This window comes from Zea mays, chromosome 3 (genome assembly GCF_902167145.1).
Source record: "Zea mays cultivar B73 chromosome 3, Zm-B73-REFERENCE-NAM-5.0, whole genome shotgun sequence".
Taxonomy (NCBI): domain Eukaryota; kingdom Viridiplantae; phylum Streptophyta; class Magnoliopsida; order Poales; family Poaceae; genus Zea; species Zea mays.
The window spans coordinates 66769466-66788708 of record NC_050098.1 but is presented as its reverse complement, the minus strand read 5'-3'; the positions used below and the strand labels follow the sequence as shown (position 1 = coordinate 66788708).

The following is a 19243-nucleotide window of genomic DNA, read 5'->3' as shown; positions in this document are numbered from 1 at the left end:
AGTCAGATGCATGTGTAGGCTTATCTTCTACGTTTCGTTACTCCACACTTTGATGTTAATGTTAAACACTATGGTTATATAATAGACTTTGTGGATGTCTCAGACATCTTGATGTAACTAAGTACCTTTTCGCTATTTAATTCAAGCATTGTGTGATGATGTCCAATTATGTAATCGCCGTGTACGTGAGTTCTGATCCTGGCACGTACATGGTTCGTATACGGTTTACCTTCTAAAACCGGGTGTGACACTACGCATGCTATTGTCGCCCACAGTCAAAAGCTGGCGATCAATCCTATATCGAGCGTCTCAATGTGTTACCCTGTACAACACAATTCATATCAAACATACACTCGATACATGTCAAGTTTTAAAATTGAGTAAAAAAGTTTTAAAACGTACCACTCGATCTAAGATTGGTGCCGCCTCCACCCGGGTTCCGAGTCTAGTGGACTGGTCGTACGCCGTGCCTTCGTCGTCGGAAGAATCAATGTCGACGTAGTCATCCGCTATCCACTGCTGGCGCCAAGATCTATAACGCCTACCCCCGTCACGTGGGCGCCACGACACCCCCACCACCACGTCGGAGACCTAGGCGGCAATAGTATTGACGCCGATCTGTGTTGGCTCGGCGTTAATAATATTGACGTCTATGTAAGGTCCAATTTTTGAAATAAAACTTAAAAAGACATATTTGTAAGAAAAAACCGAAAAAACCAAAAAAAAGCTAAATTGCAAAAAAAAACTGATCACCCCGCCGGCTCGCCCCAACAGGCCAAGTGCACACGACTTCTTCCCTTGAAGCCGTCATCACAATTCACAGGCTGCACAGCACACAAACCCCGCGTAGGGGTAGAGATCACCTCACCCCTCCCGACTCCGGCGCATCCATTCGGTCGCTGCCGGATGCGTGCTTGACCCGGCCATGGATGACTCTGTCCCTTTCAATGACCTCGGTCCCTCCAAGCCCCCGTCGGCCTCTTTCTACGACGATATGTTCGAGTCCTACTTCAATCGCGCGGCCGAGGCCCCCGAGCCCGCGCCTAAGGCTTCTTCCTCGCCGTCGACGCCGCCGCCCGTGTTCGACAAGCCAGTCTTCGACGACGATCCTTACACGGCCGATCCATTCGACGCGATCCCCTTGTTTGGAGGCGGTGGTGGAGGGGAAGAGGAAGACTTGCACGGTGGCGTCCGGAGTGCGGCAAAGCCGGAGAGGACGGAGTTGGAGGTGGTGGGTTTTGATGAAGATTTGTTCCCTGGGTTGGCTGGGAGCACCAATTTTCCCATGGAGAAGCCGGCCAGGGAGGTGGAGCGGGACCGTCAACCAGTGGGGTTCGACGACGAGTTGATCCCTGGATTCGATGGAAGCATGAAGCCAGCGCCGCAAATGGAGCCTGAGACAGTGGCGTTTGATGATGATGTGATCCCTGACTGCAGTGGAGGCACGAGCTATCCCTCTTCGGCAAGGTCTGAGAGTCCTCTAATTCAAAATGCAATTGAACTATTTATATTTGTTGCATACTTGATTTATTATTTAGAAGATGAGGTTGGATTGACAAGATTTTAGCGGTGTTATATCTTACAATTTAACAAATTATGCTTCATAGATTCTGGAAATGAAGCCCTGCCCATTTTTTTATTACTTTTGATACTTGGATTCCGGGTCTTTTGATGCAATGTGGTAGAAGGATAATTTCAAACAGCAGGAAAGAATGGGGAAAGTAAATCAAACCGTCATAGTGACAAGGATGAATGATTTTAAATGGATAACTGCAAGAGAAAACATGAAAACTTATAGTTGAACCACTGGTCCGGTGCTCCCCTAGCACCCCCCAAAACCCTGTTCCTCTGCGCGCACATGACTGTAAAGAAATGATGGCTATTTAATAGCACCAATTTTGGAGACAGCTAGAGAGATTCTGCGCTGAATTTGTCTGCTGGTTTGAGGGTTTGTTTGCTGATATATTGTCTTGGATAGAGTCTCAGTTCATCAGTGCATTTTTCTCTTGAAATTGACTTGATATCTATCGTTTTCTACTATAATTTTCTAGGTATCTTACATATTTTCAAAACTTTTGGGAACATTATGAGTTTTGCCTTTTGCATGCCACTCTTCCTTTTGCAGTAGCGAGCATTGTTGTTGTAGTTCCTATGATGGATTCAATCTAGGCTAATCACTTGAAACTCTGAACTAACATGCCATATTTCTTCCATTATATCCATTGTTAAATCCCATATTGGTGGGTTGGTTGCTTTGTTCACCATCAAAGATGATTTATCTATGACAATGTAAGACCTTCAAATGTTTGTGCCTTATGGATCATACTTTATTTGAAGAAGTTGCATGTGCAATTTAGTGAGGGAAAGCGCAGATTTCACTTTGAAAGTTTCTGGACTAAGATTGCTGATTTCTTAGATGTGGTGGCTGATTCTTGGGTGCAGCCAGTTCAGACCTCCTGCCCTCTAAAGCGTGTATCCTTGAAGCTTCGAAGATTGGCCAGGTCCTTGCAGTCCTGGGGGCACAAGAATGCAGGCAATGTGAAATCCCAATTGGCTTTAGCAAAGGAAATCCTTCACAGACTCGAAATGGCTCAGGATAGCAGGCTGCTGTCTTCTGAGGAACTATGGCTCATGAGGAGGCTTAAGCAACATTGTTTGGCCCTCGCTTCATTAGATAGGACAGTGGCTCGTCTCAGATCCCTTGTTAGATATCTGAAGGAGGGGGATGCAAACACTTCTTTTTTCCACTTGCAGGCTTGCTACCGCAAGAAAAGAAACTTCATCTCTAGTTTGACAGTCGGAGATCGGGTGGTCACCTCTCATGAGCAGAAGCATGAAGCTTTGAATGATTTCTATACCAACCTGTTGGGGGTGGCTAAACATAGAGAATTCACACTAAACTTGGGATCTTGCCACAGGGACATGGGCGATCTAGGTGTATTGGACCTCCCCATCTCAGAGGATGAGGTCCGGTCTGCAGTTTTCTGCCTACCTTCAGATAGAGCTCTGGGTCCGGATGGTTTTACCGGGAGATTCTATAAGTCATGCTGGCATATCATTAAGGACGATCTGCTTGCGGCTATCATTGCCTCCATCAAGGTAATTCTCGGGGGCTGTGGCTGTTGAACTCAGCTTATCTTACCCTCATCCCCAAGAAGACTGATGCCACAACAACGGCTGATTTTAGACCCATAAGTCTCATTCATAGTTTTGCCAAATTGGTGACCAAGGTTATGGTTAACCGGTTGGCTCCTCTCCTGCCAAGGTTAGTGGCTGCAAATCAAAGTGCTTTTGTGAGGGGAAGGTCTATCCACGATAACTATATGTTTGTTCAGCACTCGATCAAGTCCCTTCATCGGCGGAAGGTCTCTAGCTTGTTTTTAAAGCTTGACATTACAAAAGCTTTCGATTCAGTCTCTTGGGCTTTTCTCTTGGAGGTGTTGTCCCATCTTGGCTTTGGTCTGAAATGGTGCAACTTAACCTCCAACCTATTGGCCTCTTCCTCTACGCAAGTTCTTCTCAATGGGGTCCTAGATGATCATATTTGGCATCGGCGAACTTTGCGTCAGGGGGATCCTTTGTCCCCTATGCTTTTTATCATTGTGATGGACGTGCTTGGCAGCTTATTCAGGCATGCGGAATCTAGAGGGATGTTGCATAGCTTGAGGGCTGCAAATGTTAGGTCCAGGCTCTCCATGTACGCAGATGATGTAGTTCTCTTTGTCAAGCCTCTGGATGATGATCTGGTTTGTACCAAGTTGATCCTTGACTGCTTTGGAGAGGCATCTGGGCTGTTTGCCAACATGAATAAAAGTTGTGCAACCCCTATCTGTTGTGCTGCGCCTGTTGTGCATGAATGCTGCAGCACCCTGCAGTGTGTGCCTGCTGCCTTCCCATGCACTTATTTGGGCTTGCCGATCTCCAACAAGAAACTGCGAACAAGTGACCTCATTGTTTGGGTTGATAAGATTGCTGCAAGGTTGCCTAACTGGAAGGCATCCCTTCTTAATCTCGCTGGGAGAACAACCTTGGTTCGTTTCGTCCTCTCAGCCATTCCAGTCTATCTCCTCATTGCTATGAGCGTTCCCAAGTGGGTGATCAAAGCTATTGATAAAATTAGACGGGCTTTCCTCTGGAAGGGTAGAAAGGAGATAAATGGTGGTTGCTGCCTTGTGGCTTGGGAGAAGGTTACTAGGCTGCTGCATCTTGGTGGTCTTGGCCTCCCAAATCTGCTTTACAGAAGCTGGGCGCTGCAAGCCAGGTGGTTGTGGCTACAGAAAACTGACCCTACCAGGTCCTGGATTGGTCTTGATATCCCTGTTCAGCCACAAGTCAAGGCATTGGTTTCAGTGATCTCCCATGTGGGAAACGGTAATGATACTCTCTTTTGGATTGATAGGTGGTTGAGCGGGAATTCCATCAAAGATTTAGCTCCAATGGTATTCTCAAAGGTGGACAAAAAGTTAACCTCCACTAGAACTGTGGCCCAACCCCTTATAAATGGTCAGTGGATCAGAGCTATCAAGTTACCTCTCACTCTAGATGGAATGCAACAATACCTTCTCCTTTGGGACTCTATTAGTGAGGTTGTTTTGTCTCCAGAAACTGATCAACATGTTTGGAGGCATGAGTCATCTGGACATTTCACTTCTAAATCTTGTTACAATGTTTTATTTTCTAGTTCCATCACCTTTGAGCCATGGAAGCGGTTATGGAAATCTTGCCCACCCCCAAATGTAAAACCTTCCTATGGCTGGCCATAAGAAATAGGTGTTGGACAGATGACAGATTACGAAAGCGTGGTATGCCCCACCCGATTGTTTGTCCCCTTTGTGATCAAGAGCAAGAGACAGTTCAACATCTCCTAACTACATGTGTTTTTGCACGTCAGTTCAGGCATGGCATTCTAGCCCCTTTTAACCTAGGACACCTTATTCTTAGTCCTGTGGAGGCCTCCTTTGTGGAGTGGTGGGGAGGAGTGGTCAATCAGATCCACAAAGACAAGAAGAAGGGCTTCAACAGTGCTATCATCCTTGAGGCATGGTGCCTTTGGCTTCATAGGAACCGAGTGATCTTCCATGAGGAGTCCCCTTCCATTGCGAAGGTGCTGAGATCCTTCCTTGATGAGCTCACTTGCTGGGTTCTAGCTGGAGCCAAGCAGCTCGGGAGCATTGGTTTGGCTGACCGTGTTTCTGCTTTGTAGACGTCGGGTCCTGCGTGGCAGGTCTCCCTGTCCTGGTGTGTTCTTTAGAAGTGTGTGTGTGTGTGTTTGGGTGTACGTTTGTGTTCTGTATTTTTTGCCCTTTGTGGGTGTTTTTCTTCTCTCTAATATATAAAGATGCGCAATCCTCCTGCGCATTCGAGAAAAAAAAGAAAAGTGTATGTGGTATCCTGTATCTAACTAAAAGTTAGAACAGGAGGAAAGCTTGTTATTCAGGTCACATGTACTATACACCTACTATAGCAATGGACCATTGGTATGATATTGTATTTTACTTGCCTGTTTTAGTGCTGGTTTTGAAGTGAGTAGCTCACTAATAGAGTGTTTGGTTTGAGGAATAAGCTAGTCCATCTTCTCACTCACTTTTTTTGTTTGGTTTGTGGAATGGAATGGGTTGATTCATCAACACCTCATTCCTTATAGTTAGTTAGTTTTTTTTCTCAAATATACAGGAGAACTGCCCATCATTATATTAAGAGAGGAAAAAAAAGGTCTAAAGAAGGCCAAGTACAACACAAAACACAAAGCAAATAACAAGAAACAGAAAAAAGAAAAAACCAAACAAGAACATAACCTGGTGAACAGCCACCAGAAAAACAGAAAGAGGAACTAATTAAAGAAAGGTAGACAAGGAGAAGAGAGAGGGGGGGGGGACTCTAGATTAAGGCCACAGACCCCTCAAAGCTTTAGCACCAGCCACACCCCACAAATTAGTACTAACGTGAGGAATGGGGTCATTCCATCAAATTTGAGGAATAGACTTATGATACACCACCTTAACTTGGATGGAGTGATTCTTCAAACCAAACATCTCCTAAATGCTTCATAACTTCATGACCGTGTTAATGCAAGTTCACTTCCAATTACCTTCCTATCTGGTTTTCCCCTTCTATTGGTTCATAAGAGCTACAATGTCGATAAGTGAGGTGTTCTGTTGATCTGTCTAATTTCTTTCATTTCGACAACATATATGACTGTTTGTGGGAAATGTAAGAATCAAATGCAATGTAGTCTTTGTGATAATCATGAGTTATTCTTCTCTTGTTTGGTGATCAGTTGTGACTGAAATATATACAGGGAGGAACCTATAACGAGACAAGAAAGTGAATCAATTTCCTCTAGCAAAATTAGCATGAGCATGCCAGAAGATCCTTTCGTTACTTTAGGTGGTACACACAAATCGGGATATTCATCTTTAGGGTTGTTTTCAAATCTTCTGAATAACATTGGCATGCCTAGAAAGGAAGCGGACACAACGCCTGATAATACCAGTGGGATATTTCAGGGTTCTGATATCTTTACTGAGTTTCCAAAAGCCATGCCACCCTTTTCGTTTACATCTGAAAACCAGAGTGATAGAACTGAAAGGAGATATACTGAAAACATAATCAGCACGAGTCACTCCGATCGGCTGCCTCAGGAGAAGACAGTCCAACAAGCATCAACAGAAGCACCTGCCAATACATTGACTGAGATGAACTTCCCTGAAGCATCTGTTGTCCATGAAGTACCTGTTACCACTAGTTTTCAGACATTGAACCCATTTGTTGAGGAAGACGATTTGTTAGAGGTGAATCAATCTTCACAAACGACTAATGATGTGTGGCTAACTGTTTTAGATATTGCTTTAGTGACACTACCTACAAGTGCGCCACCTCCTTCAAGGCCTCCACCTCCACTTGCTGCTAAGAAACCACCTACTGAATCTGTAACTAGTGAAGCATATGCCCATCATTGTAATCAACGCTACCATCACTCCATATGTTCTTCAAACACCTCTAAAACATCCCAAATTGATGAATTGGAAGATTTTTTCTTGACAAAGCCTGCAAATTCTGCCATTGGTCATCCACAAGTTCTAAAGCATGAAGGAAATGGGCATTATCCATCTGCAGCTACTGCAAGTTTCATGGACTGGACTGAGATGGGACACTGTAAAAGGGGGAACCAAGGGGCATTTGATTCTATGTTCACTAGCAGTCAATATCGACAGCCAGAAATAGATGAGAAAGCAGAGGTATGTGCTCATGAAACAGAAAGTACAGATGAAGAAAAGAGATTAGAGAATGAACAAATACAAAGAGAACATAAAGAAGAGCAAATAAGAGCAGAAAGGGAGATGGAAGAAGAGCTTGAGAGGGAAAGAGAAAATGTGAGACAAAGGGAACAAGAGGAGCAGAGGAGGCGTGAAAAAGAAAGAGTGGCCAGGCAGGCTGTAGATAAGGCTATACGGGAGGCACGCGAAAGATCAGCTGCTGAAGCACGCATGCAAGCTGAGAAGGAGGCTCGTCAAAGAGCAGAGCGAGCTGCAGTATGGAAAGCAGCAACAGAAGCTCGTGAGAGAGCTGCAGTGGAGGCAAAGGAAAGAGCTGCGAAGGCTGCTGCAGAAGCTAAGGAAAGAGAAGCAGCAGAGGCTAGAGAAAGGGCTGCAACAGAATCAAGGGAAAGGGATGCCAAAGTTGCCGCAGATGCAAGGGAAAGAGCTGCTAGGGCTGCTGCTGAAGCTAGGGAAAAGGAAACAGCAGAATTTCAGGAGAAAGCTACTGCAGAAGCTCGGGCAAAGGCTGAGCGAGCTGCTGTTGAGAAAGCTGCAGCAGAAGCACGGTGGAGGGCTGAAAGAGCAGCTTTCGAGAGGGTTGCTACTGAAGTTAAGCAAAGGGCTTTTAATGATGCTAGAGAAAGGGCTGCCGCTGCAGCTGCAGCTGAAGCACTGGCAAGAGAAAATCAGCAAAGGAGAGCAACAACAGAACCTGACCTTGAGTCATTCTTTGGCATGCCTTCTCGATCAAGTAGTCTACCGAGATCATACAACAACACAACAACGGTGAGAACTGAACAACTGCATGAGTTATTTTGTATGAAAATTTTCTGTTTAACTTTGATTCTCTGCTGCTTCTATTTTTTTTCAGAATCCTTTCGATGTTCAACCTGGCAATGCTGGTTCTGGTGGTGTAAGGAGGACACCTTCTGGTTCAGGTTTTCCCTTTACTCAGCCTTCATCAAGCAATCTTATGGATGGCCTATCTTCTATATTTGGAGGTACTATTTAATATTTGAACATTTACTATTATTAGCAGTTTTTTCTGAGCTATATTAGGAACTAATTTGCACAAATCAATTATAGCACATGTTGATTAAAGATGCCAACCAATGATGCTAGTTGTGGAGATAGGAGTGGTCATGACTCAGTCACCCTACAGCGTTTAAAATTAATGTTTTTTAGTACAGAAGGACTACCTTAGCACACTTTGAGTATATGAAGCACTAACCTCGTTTTATATTTTTCATATATAGCACCTTTACCATCTGCTGTATTTCAAGAAGTGGATGGAGAGAGTGAAGAGAGAAGGAAGGCAAGATTGGAACGACACCAAAGAACAATGGAGCGTGCGGTATGCTAACCTATAATCAATCTGCAACTACCTGTCGTTTAGTAATTATAAAAGTAACTATCTGTTCATATGATATTTTTCAGGCAAAAGCTCTTGCTGAGAAGAATGAGCGTGACTTGCAAGCTCAGCAGGAGCAAGAAGAGCGACATGTAAGCTCTGTATCTTATCATACTGATTCTGGACTTTAAGTAGATAAATGAATTAGATAGTTTGATTTTTTGAGGTAATGTGGTTTCTTTTTTTCAGAGAATTGGTGAATCACTTGATTTTGAGATAAAGAGGTGGGCTGCTGGCAAAGAAGGCAACCTACGGGCCTTGCTAACAACGTTGCAATATGTTAGTACTCCGTTTCCAGTGTAGATATATGATTCTGTTTCCCTTTCTACTTATAAATATGTTTTTCGATTGCAGTCGCTGCATGCTTGATGGGATCTTACCTAACTTGAATGGGGTGCTAGTGCTCATTATGGAGAAATGCACCTTTTAGTGTTTGGCTGGGTTTCATGGAGTTTCTCATCTGCTTACCTTTGCGCCAAGTGACAGTTGATTTGTTAGTTGAGGTTGTTTTCTAGTGGAAAGCATGTATAAGTGTTGTGTGATGTTTCTATGGGCTCTAAATCCTTTCATTTTTGTTAATATAATGATACGTGTTAGAGATGGCCAACCAAGTGTATTTCCATGCTCAAAGGGACAAATATACAACATACGTATGCAAAGAAGTTCTTGAAGTAGAGGAAAAATACATAAGCATCCTATACATCTAATATTGCCCTCAAACGGGATCTACAACATTGAGTTTGGAGAGTAAGAATCGATGATGGGCTCGTGTCTGTGCGTTGATGAAGAAATCAGCTAACTGAACCTCTGAAGGCACATGGTGGAGCGTCACAACTTGATCATGCATCTACGATCTCATGTAGGAAGCAACAACGCCAATGTGCTTGGTGAGCTCAAGCTTGACTGGGGATCGAACAATACAGAACACAACAATGTTGTCAGAAGAAAGGAGTTAGCGTAGTAGCAGGCACACTGAAATTCTCAAGAAGCCATTGGAACCATGTCACCTCCACAGCTATACTTGCTATGGCAAGAAACTTAGTCTCAACACTCGAGGGGAAACAACTATTTACTTCTTGGTTTTCTAGGCAATCAAGGAGCCAAGAAAAACATAATAAGTCGAGAGAGAGCGATGATCATAGATTCAGAGTGATTGCCCTTGTCGCATCAGAGTATGCCTGAAGATGAAGGGAGCTCAAGTGGGGAAAGAAAAGACGACGTGAGATAGTTTCACAAAGGTATTGCAGAACGCGAAGGAGGTGAGTACAACGAAGCTGTGTAGGAGCCGAGACAAGCTGATTCAAGATATGAACCGAATGTGAAATGTCAGGACATGTGATCCCAAATAGACAAGGCTCCTAATTAGCTGATGATAGTATAAGTGGAATCATTAAGTGGCGCAATGTTGGTAGGGCATAAGTGAACACCAAGCTCCATAGGAGTATCAACAATGCGGTGATCATTAAAAGCAACATAGGAAAGGATGTCCTGAGTGCACTTCTCTTGAGAGGATAATACCATCAGGGGTGGAAGTGACCTCAAGACCAAGGGAGTTACAGAGAGGGACCCAAATCGGTCATCGAGAATGTCTTACTAAGATGCTGCTTTTTCACAGAGGCAATGTGCTAAGAATCGTCACCTACGATGATCATGTGTTTGACATAGAGAAGTGTGCTACCACGAGAAGTGTGGACAAAGAGAGCAGGATCGTGGTCACTAGGCTTGAAGCTAGTATCAGCAACAATAAAAGAGAAATGCTCAAACCAAGCACATTTTGCTTAAGACCATAGAGGGAACGATGCAACCAACAAAACATACCATCAAGAACAGAGTAGCCTGGATGTAGATGCATATAAAATTCCTCTTGCCGTTCACCTATGAGGAAGGCGTTCTGGACATCCAATTGAGAGATAGGCCATTGACGAACAGATGGCACAACGAGAAGGGTTCGAATAGTAGTCATGTAAGCAACAGGAGCAAAGGTCTCCTTGTAGTCACGACTGCACTCCTGCTAGAAACCATGTGCTACAAGGAAAGCATTGTAGTATTCGAGAGAGCCATCTGAGTGAGTCTTAACCTTTTACACCCACTTGCGGGAGATGGGAATGACACGAGGTGGCAAAGGAGTAAGATCTTAAGTGCCAGTACACAAGCCATCTCCTCAACCATAGTGTGCTGCCACTCCTAGTGGGCAGCAAGCTCTTGATAGGTTGTAGGCATAGCCAAGACAACAACAGTGAAGCCAAGACGACAACAGTGATGCCAAACGACCAGGAAGACGAAGTGTGCTACGATCGTAGAGAGCATAGTGAGGGAACTTAGGAGGTGGTCCAAACACGATCAGGGATGAGTCAAGTGGCAGAGCATGTCATGAATGACGAGTGTCGAAGTGAGTGATCTCACAAGGACGCAGTAGTGGTGGAGGAGATACTAGATGGAGATGATGGTGGTGGAGGGGAAGGAAATACTGGTGGAGGGAAGGAGGAGATGGTGAGGGTGGAGGTGAGACATGGGGTTGCGAAAAAGGTGGAGATGACAATGGAAGATACCAATCAGGTAAAGTGAGGAACGAGAGGGACTCTACGGTACATGAAAACCCAAAGGAGGAATGAGGATAGTAAGACCGAGAATGGTCAAAAGTAATATCTTGAGAAATCCTCATTCGTCAAGCAACAAGGATTGTAGCAGCAATGACCCTAATGCTCCGTGACCAGTGAGTTTGGTACGTTCATGAGGTGAAAGCACGTAACAGACAAATAAAACAATGAAGATGGTTATTGGAAGGAGGGGTGCCAAAACACGCTCATAAGGAGTGCAACCTTGAAGTGTAGTGCACGGTTGATGAGAAGACAGTTATAGAAACAATCTCAGCCTAGAAATGAGGAGCGATCTCAAAAGAGAGCACGAGCAATCTCAAGAGTGTGGTGATGCTTACACTCAATAATACCATTTTGAGCATGAGCATCAGGACATGAGAACTAGGCAAGAGTACCCTACTCAGCAACATAGGAACGATGGGTACCATAAATGTACTCACCAATAGAATCTACATGAATAATCAAATAGGAGAGTTAAATTATGTGTAGCTCATAGTGGAAAATTGCTGGTAAATAGAAAGAAATTGACCACAAGAAGGAACCAGGTAAATCCAGGAAAATCTCAAGTAGTCATCAATGAAATAGAACATAATAAAATTATCTCTATTTTAAAACGAAAGGTGCAGGACCCCAAGCATTAGAATGAACAAGATCAAAAGGTTTCTAAGACTTCGACTCACTAGAAGGATAAGGATGTTACAACTGTTTGCCAAGTTTACAACCCATACAATGGAGAGCAGTGTCACCGGAAACAGGACCTAAGACACCACTACAAATTTAAGTGGACAATCTAGACCTAGATAGATGGCCTAGACGACGATGTCACTACATAGGAGAAGTGGTAGATGAAGTAGCTGACACAAATACTAGAGAACTGGTTGACAAGTGGGCCAAATTTCTATATATTAAAGCCGTGTAGCTAGGAGCACAACCAGATAGGGCACGTAGTTTTTTTATCTCCTCCGCACGATCGACATCTAACGGGTTTTAATTTTTCAAGGCAGCTTCGTATCTCCTCGTGCAGTGGCTGCTACTCGCCGCGAGTATTCCAGACAAAATGGAACGGACGAGAGATAAAAAGAGAGAGAGAAACCATGGGTTCTCCCTTTCAGTCACTTTCAACAGTCGTAGTCTAACCTCTCCCGTGGGGTGAAGGCGACCATGTAGCCGCCAGGAGACCTGTCTCCCTCTGACTCCCCTCCGCGGTGGCTACATGGGCAAGGCTTGGGACAACGTTGACGCAACCCCGTCATCTCCGGAACAGGGGCCATGGAGGTGAACATCGCCGTGAAGCCAATGACACCGGAGGAGGAAGTCGGAAGCGTATGGGCCGAGCGGCAGCGGCTGCAGGAGACCAACACGTGGTGGTCAGCGAGCGGAGGCGGGGAGACGTAGAGCATCGGGTCAGCAACGAGGATGAAGGAGCGCCAGCGCCGCCGCGAGCTGGACCTGTATTTGTGGCGGCGCTGCTATGGTAGTTGTACAGGCGACGACTGCATATATTTCATCGCCTCGTCGCTCACCTGCAAGCAAGTACATATGCCATGGGCCTTCGCGGGAGAGTTCGTTTGGAAATTTCTTCTCGGTATGGTTCATATGCTACGTACCTGGTGACTTGAGCAACGCCGTGGAAGATTTGGTAGAGCAGCGGTCTAGATTTAGGCAAAATTCACCCCGAAATTAACATCTTCCTTTTGAGGCAGGCTATGCAAGACACTGTGTAATTGGATCGGGTGAATTTATGACGTACTGCTAGTTCCATGGCGCAAAGTACGAATTTGTTGTCAAAATTTAGCTGGAAGGTTAGATTGGGCTGTGATTAAATTGTACGTTCAAATCTTGATGCTCAAACGTCAAGCATCCAACAACGAAATATGCATGTGTTACATGTAGGCATCCGTAGTTTCTATTTTCTTTAGGTTAATGTCAAATTGATAATTTCATTTCTTTATTAATACGCATGCTAAACTACTGCACACAGACAACACAACTTCATCTTTTTCCTCCAACCATTGTTGCTCTTAGTATATTCATGTCAAAGTTTAGAGGTGCTATACTCACATAGGTACTGTGTAATGCTATTTCGAAAAGATATTGTGTCTACAGTATTAACGTATATAATACTTGGGGGTGCCTCTATCCTTGAAAAAGCTTGGGAAACAGCACCTCCAACCGTTCATTGATAAAATTGCGAATCGTCTACCCAGTTGGAAGGAAGATATGTTAACCAAAGCTGGAAGATTGATCCTTGTCCAGGCTGTTTTGTCTTCAATGACTATTTATTTAACTATGGCCATGTACCTCCCTTCTTGGGCTATCAAAGCAATTGACAAAATCAGAAGAAGTTTCTTGTGGAGAGGAAGGAAAAATGTTTTGGGAGGGCATTGTTTGGTAGCTTGGAAGAAGGTTACTAGACCAAAAGAATTTGGGGGACTGGGCATCTCGGACCTGCAAAAGATGAATTGGGCTCTTAGACTGCGCTGGCTCTGGTTGAAAAAAACTGAATCTGGCCGGCCTTGGGTTTCCTTTAAAATAAATGCTCATCCTTCAGTGAAGGCCTTCTTCTCGGCAGCGGTTTCTTCGGTGGTGGGCAACGGTAAAAACACTATGTTTTGGATAGATAAATGGATTGATGGCCAGAGTCTAAGTCAGCTGGCCCCTCATCTGGTCAAGTCGGTCTCTTTTAGGGCTAAAAAGAGGAGTGTCCACGATGCTCTCACAACAAGGAACTAGGTGCATGACATTCGAGGTGCTATCACCCTAAGTGTTCTATCTGATTTTCTCAAAGTTTGGGACCTCACTGCAGACTGGGCCTTACATCCGGACCATGAGGATAAGCATATCTGGCTGCTCTCAAGCTCAGGTTTTTATTCCACCAAATCGGCATATGCTGGTTTCTTTCTTGAAGCAACAACATTTAAGCCTTGGGAGAGGATTTGGAAAGCTTGGGCATCTGGAAAATGCAAATTCTTCATGTGACTTGTGGCTCATGGTCGCTGCTGGACAGCTTACCGTCTGGCAAAGAAGGGGCTGCCTCACCCTCCTCTTTGTCTGTTATGTGATCAGGAGGAGGAGACCCTAAACCATTTGTTAGTATCCTGCGTTTTCTCGCGAGAAGTTTGGTTTCAGATTCTGAAATATGTCCGATTGCAGCACCTTGCTCCTAGCCATGAGACCTCTTCCTTTGAGGATTGGTGGGAAGGAGTTGTCGCGGTCCCGGGTGATCCAACATATAAGGGGTTGTATAAGGGCCTCAATTCTTTGATCATACTTGGAGCTTGGGCCATCTGGAATCACCGCAACCGTTGTTTATTCAATGGTGTGCAACTTTGTTCTAGCATGGTCATCAAGTGGGTCAAGGAGGAGTCTCACCTCTGGTGTAGGGCTAGAGCCAGTGGATTAGCTAGCATCCTTTTCGCTCCAGCGCACTAATCAGTGGCCTTTTGTTTTTGGGTTTCCATGGTCATGGGTCTAGCTGTTCATACTATTGTTGTATTTCTAACTATCATGTAGTGTGTGCGGGTTTGTGCGGAATTGTAAGAGGTTTCCCCTTTTTACCTTACCTTTTCTTCTTAATATAATGGTACGCAGCTCTCCTGCGTTTTCGAAAAAAAGTATTAACGTATATATTCAATATAACAAGCAAGGATTATTTAGGTTGCCCAGTTAATAATTCACAAAGACCTGATTCAGTAGCAAACCGGTTCTAAATGGTGCTGTTTAAAACTGACAGATAGGACTTTTATAGTTAAAAAACACTGTCCTTCCATGCATGCACATATCTTCAGCATATGCATTTCTCTAGATTTACTGATAGATATTAGTTTCCACTTACTAACCTAATTCCTAAATGATTCTGCATGCCAACCCATCGTGCTGAACGAATACAACTAAGATTTCCAACAATTGCGAGTTTGACAACATGTATGGTTAGTTAACATAAACACCATCCCCCTATTTTATCGGTTGCCTATTGATTTAACTACATGTTGACTTAATTCGTTTTTCATCCTCAAATATACTTCATGCTAAACATATCTATTCTGTGAGAGAGATATGTTGTGTAGGCTATTGTGTATTGAATGGATAGTGCCAGTCGGTTACAGTATTTATAGGAAGAGGAGATCATGTGTGGCTTATAGAAATAGTGCCAGATTGATCTCCTCTATCAATCAGTATCAGGCCTTCCTAGTGTGGGCTCATACAGATTGATCCCCTACACCAATCAGGATCTCCTACCATAACTAGCCTGGTTTCTATCCATAATAGCACATATTGCTATCCTGGCCTAGTACACGGCAGATACTGCTAACACCCCCCGGCAGTCGGAGCGTCGTGGGAATAGACGTTCAGACTGGACCGGAACTCCGTGAAGACCGAGGAAGGTAGCCCCTTGGTGAAGATATCAACATACTGTGACGATGTTGGAACTTGAAGAACACGAAGATCACCAAGAGCCACACGCTCACGAACAAAATGAAGGTCAATCTCCACATGTTTGGTGCGCTGGTGCTGAACAGGGTTGTATGACATGTAGACAGTACTGATGTTGTCACAGTAAACCAAGGTGGCGCGACGCAGTGGGGCATGGAGTTCTTGTAATAACTGGCGCAGCCAGGTAGCTTCCGCGATGGCTTTGGCAACGGCTCGATACTCAGCCTCAGCGCTAGAGCGGGATACTGTTTGCTGACGCTTAGAGGACCAGGAGACGAGACTATCACCCAGGAACACAGCAAAACCTGAAGTAGACCTGCGGGTATCTGGACAACCAGCCCAATCAGCATCTGAGTAAACCACTAGCTCGGTCTGGGCAGAAGGACGAAGCAGCAAGCCCAGATGAAGAGTGCCACGGACGTAACGAAGAATGCGTTTCAGTGTAGCAAGGTGAGGCTCTCGAGGGTCGTGCATGTGAAGGCAAATCTGCTGTACTACATATGCGATGTCTGGCCGAGTGAAAGTGAGATACTGAAGTGTGCCGGCAAGGCTGCGAAAATCCGTAGGATCAGTCACTGGATCCCCAACAATGCTTGAAAGCTTTGGATTAAGATCAACTGGAGTGGAGCAGGACTTGCACTCAGTCATCCCAGCGCGGTCAAGAATGTCAATCATGTACTGCCATTGGGAAAGGAATAATCCACTTGGTGTGCGCTGAACCTGCATCCCCAGGAAATGGAGTTCACCAAGATCCTTCATTGAGAATTCCTTCTGGAGGGATGTGATGGTGCGTCGTAGAAGACTGGTGGACGAAGCTGTCAAAACAATATCATCCACATATAGCAGCAGATATACCATATCATCACCGCGGCGAAAAACAAATAAGGAGGTGTCACACTTGGTTTCTACAAACCCCAGCGAGAGCAGAAACGTGGCAAACCGACTGTACCAAGCCCGTGGAGCCTGCTTCAGACCGTATAGGGATCGGTTTAGTCTGCAAACGAAGTCTGGGTGAGCAGCATCAGCAAAACCAGAGGGCTGAGAGCAGTATACTGTTTCTGACAAAGTCCCATGAAGGAAGGCGTTCTTGACGCCGAGCTGATGAATCGGCCAGTTGCGAGTTAGAGCCAAAGTGAGGACTATGCGAACAGTAGCAGGCTTCACAACAAGACTGAAAGTTTCATCAAAGTCAATTCCAGGATGCTGTGAAAAACCACGGAGAACCCATCGCGCCTTGTAGCGGTCAAGAGAGCCATCAGCATTGAACTTATGTTTGAATATCCATTTGCCAGAAACAACATTGCAGGAGGGAGGGGACGGGGAACGAGGTCCCAGGTGTTGTTACTCTGTAGAGCAGAGAATTCCTCCTCCATAGCTTGACGCCAATGAGGATCAGCAAGAGCAGTGTGATAAGTCCGTGGCACTGGAGACAATGCTGCAGCATGAAATAAAGCGGGTTGTCGAAATCCCAGCTTAGCACAGATCGTCATACGATGATGATTGGCCACCGGGGATACCGGGATCGCCCCAGGTGGCAGCTGAGGAGGAGCCGATGATGAAGAGGTGGCTGTCGGTGGAGGAGCAGTCACCGCCGGTGAGGGGGATGCCGCTGCAGCAGTTCGGCGGGAGTAGACGATGTCGTCGAAACGTCGTGGAGGTAGCTATTGGGTCGTGGTGCGGCCAGTCCCAACAGGTGGTCGGTGCTGGACCTCTGCAGCCCTAGGAGATGGTCGTTGCTGGACCACTGCAAGGGAGGGCTGTTGAAGCACAGTGTCGTCAGGAGGGGATGCCGAGGCTGAGGTGTTCCCAGGGGCAACAGCGGTCGTGCCCTGGGTGTGCTCCAGAGGTGATGCAGGGCTGACAGACGCCTAGGCCTGGGTACGTCCAGGGGTTGAGGCGGGAGCAGGCAACCGGTCAGGACTGTTGGGCGCCGAGGGAGCAGTACTGGCCGCACGCGGCTGTGAGGTGGGTCTGCTGGGAGCCGTGGGAGCAGTACAGGCCGCACGTGGCTGTGCGGAAGTCGCCAAGATTCCTGCAGGTAGAGGAGAACATGCTAGTCCGATGGGAATAGGCACGAGAGGGTTAGTGTCCAGTAAAAAAATCAAAGTTCTCGACAGATGGAGATGCTGGATGCGTTTTTCGTTTCTGGAGTTACTGATGTCGTTTTTCATTTCTGGAGTTATCGTTTTCGATTTCGTTTCCGAGACAAAAAATGTGAAAACGGAAATGGTTTTAGCGTTTATCGATCGTTTCCAACCGTTTTCACCCCTTGTAATGTGGTCAACGACAAATGGTTATTCAAACACAAGTTCAACGCAGATGGATCCCTTGAGCACTACAAAGCTCGTCGGGTCCTCCGTGGATTCACCTAACGTCTTGGTATTGATTTTGTAGAGATTTTTAGTCTGGTGGACAAGCCAGCTGTAGTACGGACTGTTTTGTCCCTTGCTCTCTCACGCTCTTGGCCTATACATCAGCTCTTCAAGGATTCTTCCCATCCAGATTATGTCTGTCGGCTCAACCGGTCTTTGTATGGCTTAAAGCAGGCCCCACATGCCTGGTACAACAAATTTGCTTCCCACCTTTTGCAGTTGGGTTTGATTGGCGCTAAGACAGACAACTCTCTATTTGTCTATCATCATGGTGCAGATATGGTGTATCTTCTGCTCTATATTGCTGACATAGTCCTGACAACCTTTATTGAGACGCTTCATCAGTGCTCTCTAGCAGGAGTTCTCTATGAAAGACCTCGGTCTTCATCATTTTCTTGGCATGGAAGTTCAGTGCCTGAGCTCTAGTCTTTTTCTCTCCCAGCGACAATATATGATCGAGATTCTAGAGCGCGCTAGAGTTCTCTATGAAAGACCTCGGTCTTCATCATTTTCTTGGCATGGAAGTTCAGTGCCTGAGCTCTAGTCTTTTTCTCTCCCAGCGACAATATATGATCGAGATTCTAGAGCGCACTGGGATGTCAGATTGCATGTCTTAACACCTGTGAATATCAACCCAAGCTCTGCCGATGGTCCTCCCTCTCCTACGGATTTCTAGAGTTTGTCTGGTGCTCTTCAGTGTCTCACTTTTGCTAGACCTGACATTGCCTATGTTGTTCAGCAGGTTTTCCTTCACATGCATGATCCGCGAGAGTCTCACCTTGCCGCCCTTAAGCGCATCTTACGCTACATTCGTGGCCCAAGTTCCTTCATGGGAAAATCTAACTGAAGAGCTGTAATGACACGCTAGAATATAGTTGAACTGGATGTAGTGAGGATAATATCATCAACATAAAGAAGTAAGCTGTCTCAGTGCCATTGTGGAAAATAAACAGGGAGGTATATGCTTTGGCTTCAACAAAACCCAGAGACTTCATGTGGGAAGCAAAACAACTGTACCAGGCTCGTGGGGCTTGCTTCAGGCCATAAAGGGACTTGTTGAGACGACAGACATAAGTGGGATGAACAGAGTCAACAAAACCTGCAGGCTGGTTGCAATAGATTGTCTCAGAAAGAGTCCCATGAAGAAACACATTCTTGACATCAAGTTGG

General features: G+C 45.4%; 1 protein-coding gene across 8 annotated transcripts in view; it reads left to right on the top strand.

Moving 5' to 3' along the window:
• Positions 1-773: 773 nt before the first annotated feature.
• The window catches only part of LOC103650168 (auxilin-related protein 1), a 39138-nt gene continuing 20668 nt past the window's right edge, over positions 774-19243 (top strand). For 7 of the 8 annotated variants that reach the window (XR_004857154.1, XR_004857151.1, XR_004857152.1 and 4 more), the window contains exons 1-6: positions 774-1467; positions 6299-8045; positions 8131-8260; positions 8516-8613; positions 8697-8762; positions 8860-8949. Coding sequence is in view for 2 of the 8 variants with exons in the window: in XM_008675809.4 (XP_008674031.1) it covers positions 926-1467; positions 6299-8045; positions 8131-8260; positions 8516-8613; positions 8697-8762; positions 8860-8949 (2673 nt within the window). In the remaining 6 variants the exon portion in view is untranslated. Of the gene's footprint in view, positions 1468-6298; positions 8046-8130; positions 8261-8515; positions 8614-8696; positions 8763-8859; positions 8950-9024; positions 9174-19243 lie in introns of those variants that run through there. The other variant, XM_035966225.1, reaches the window with a different exon arrangement.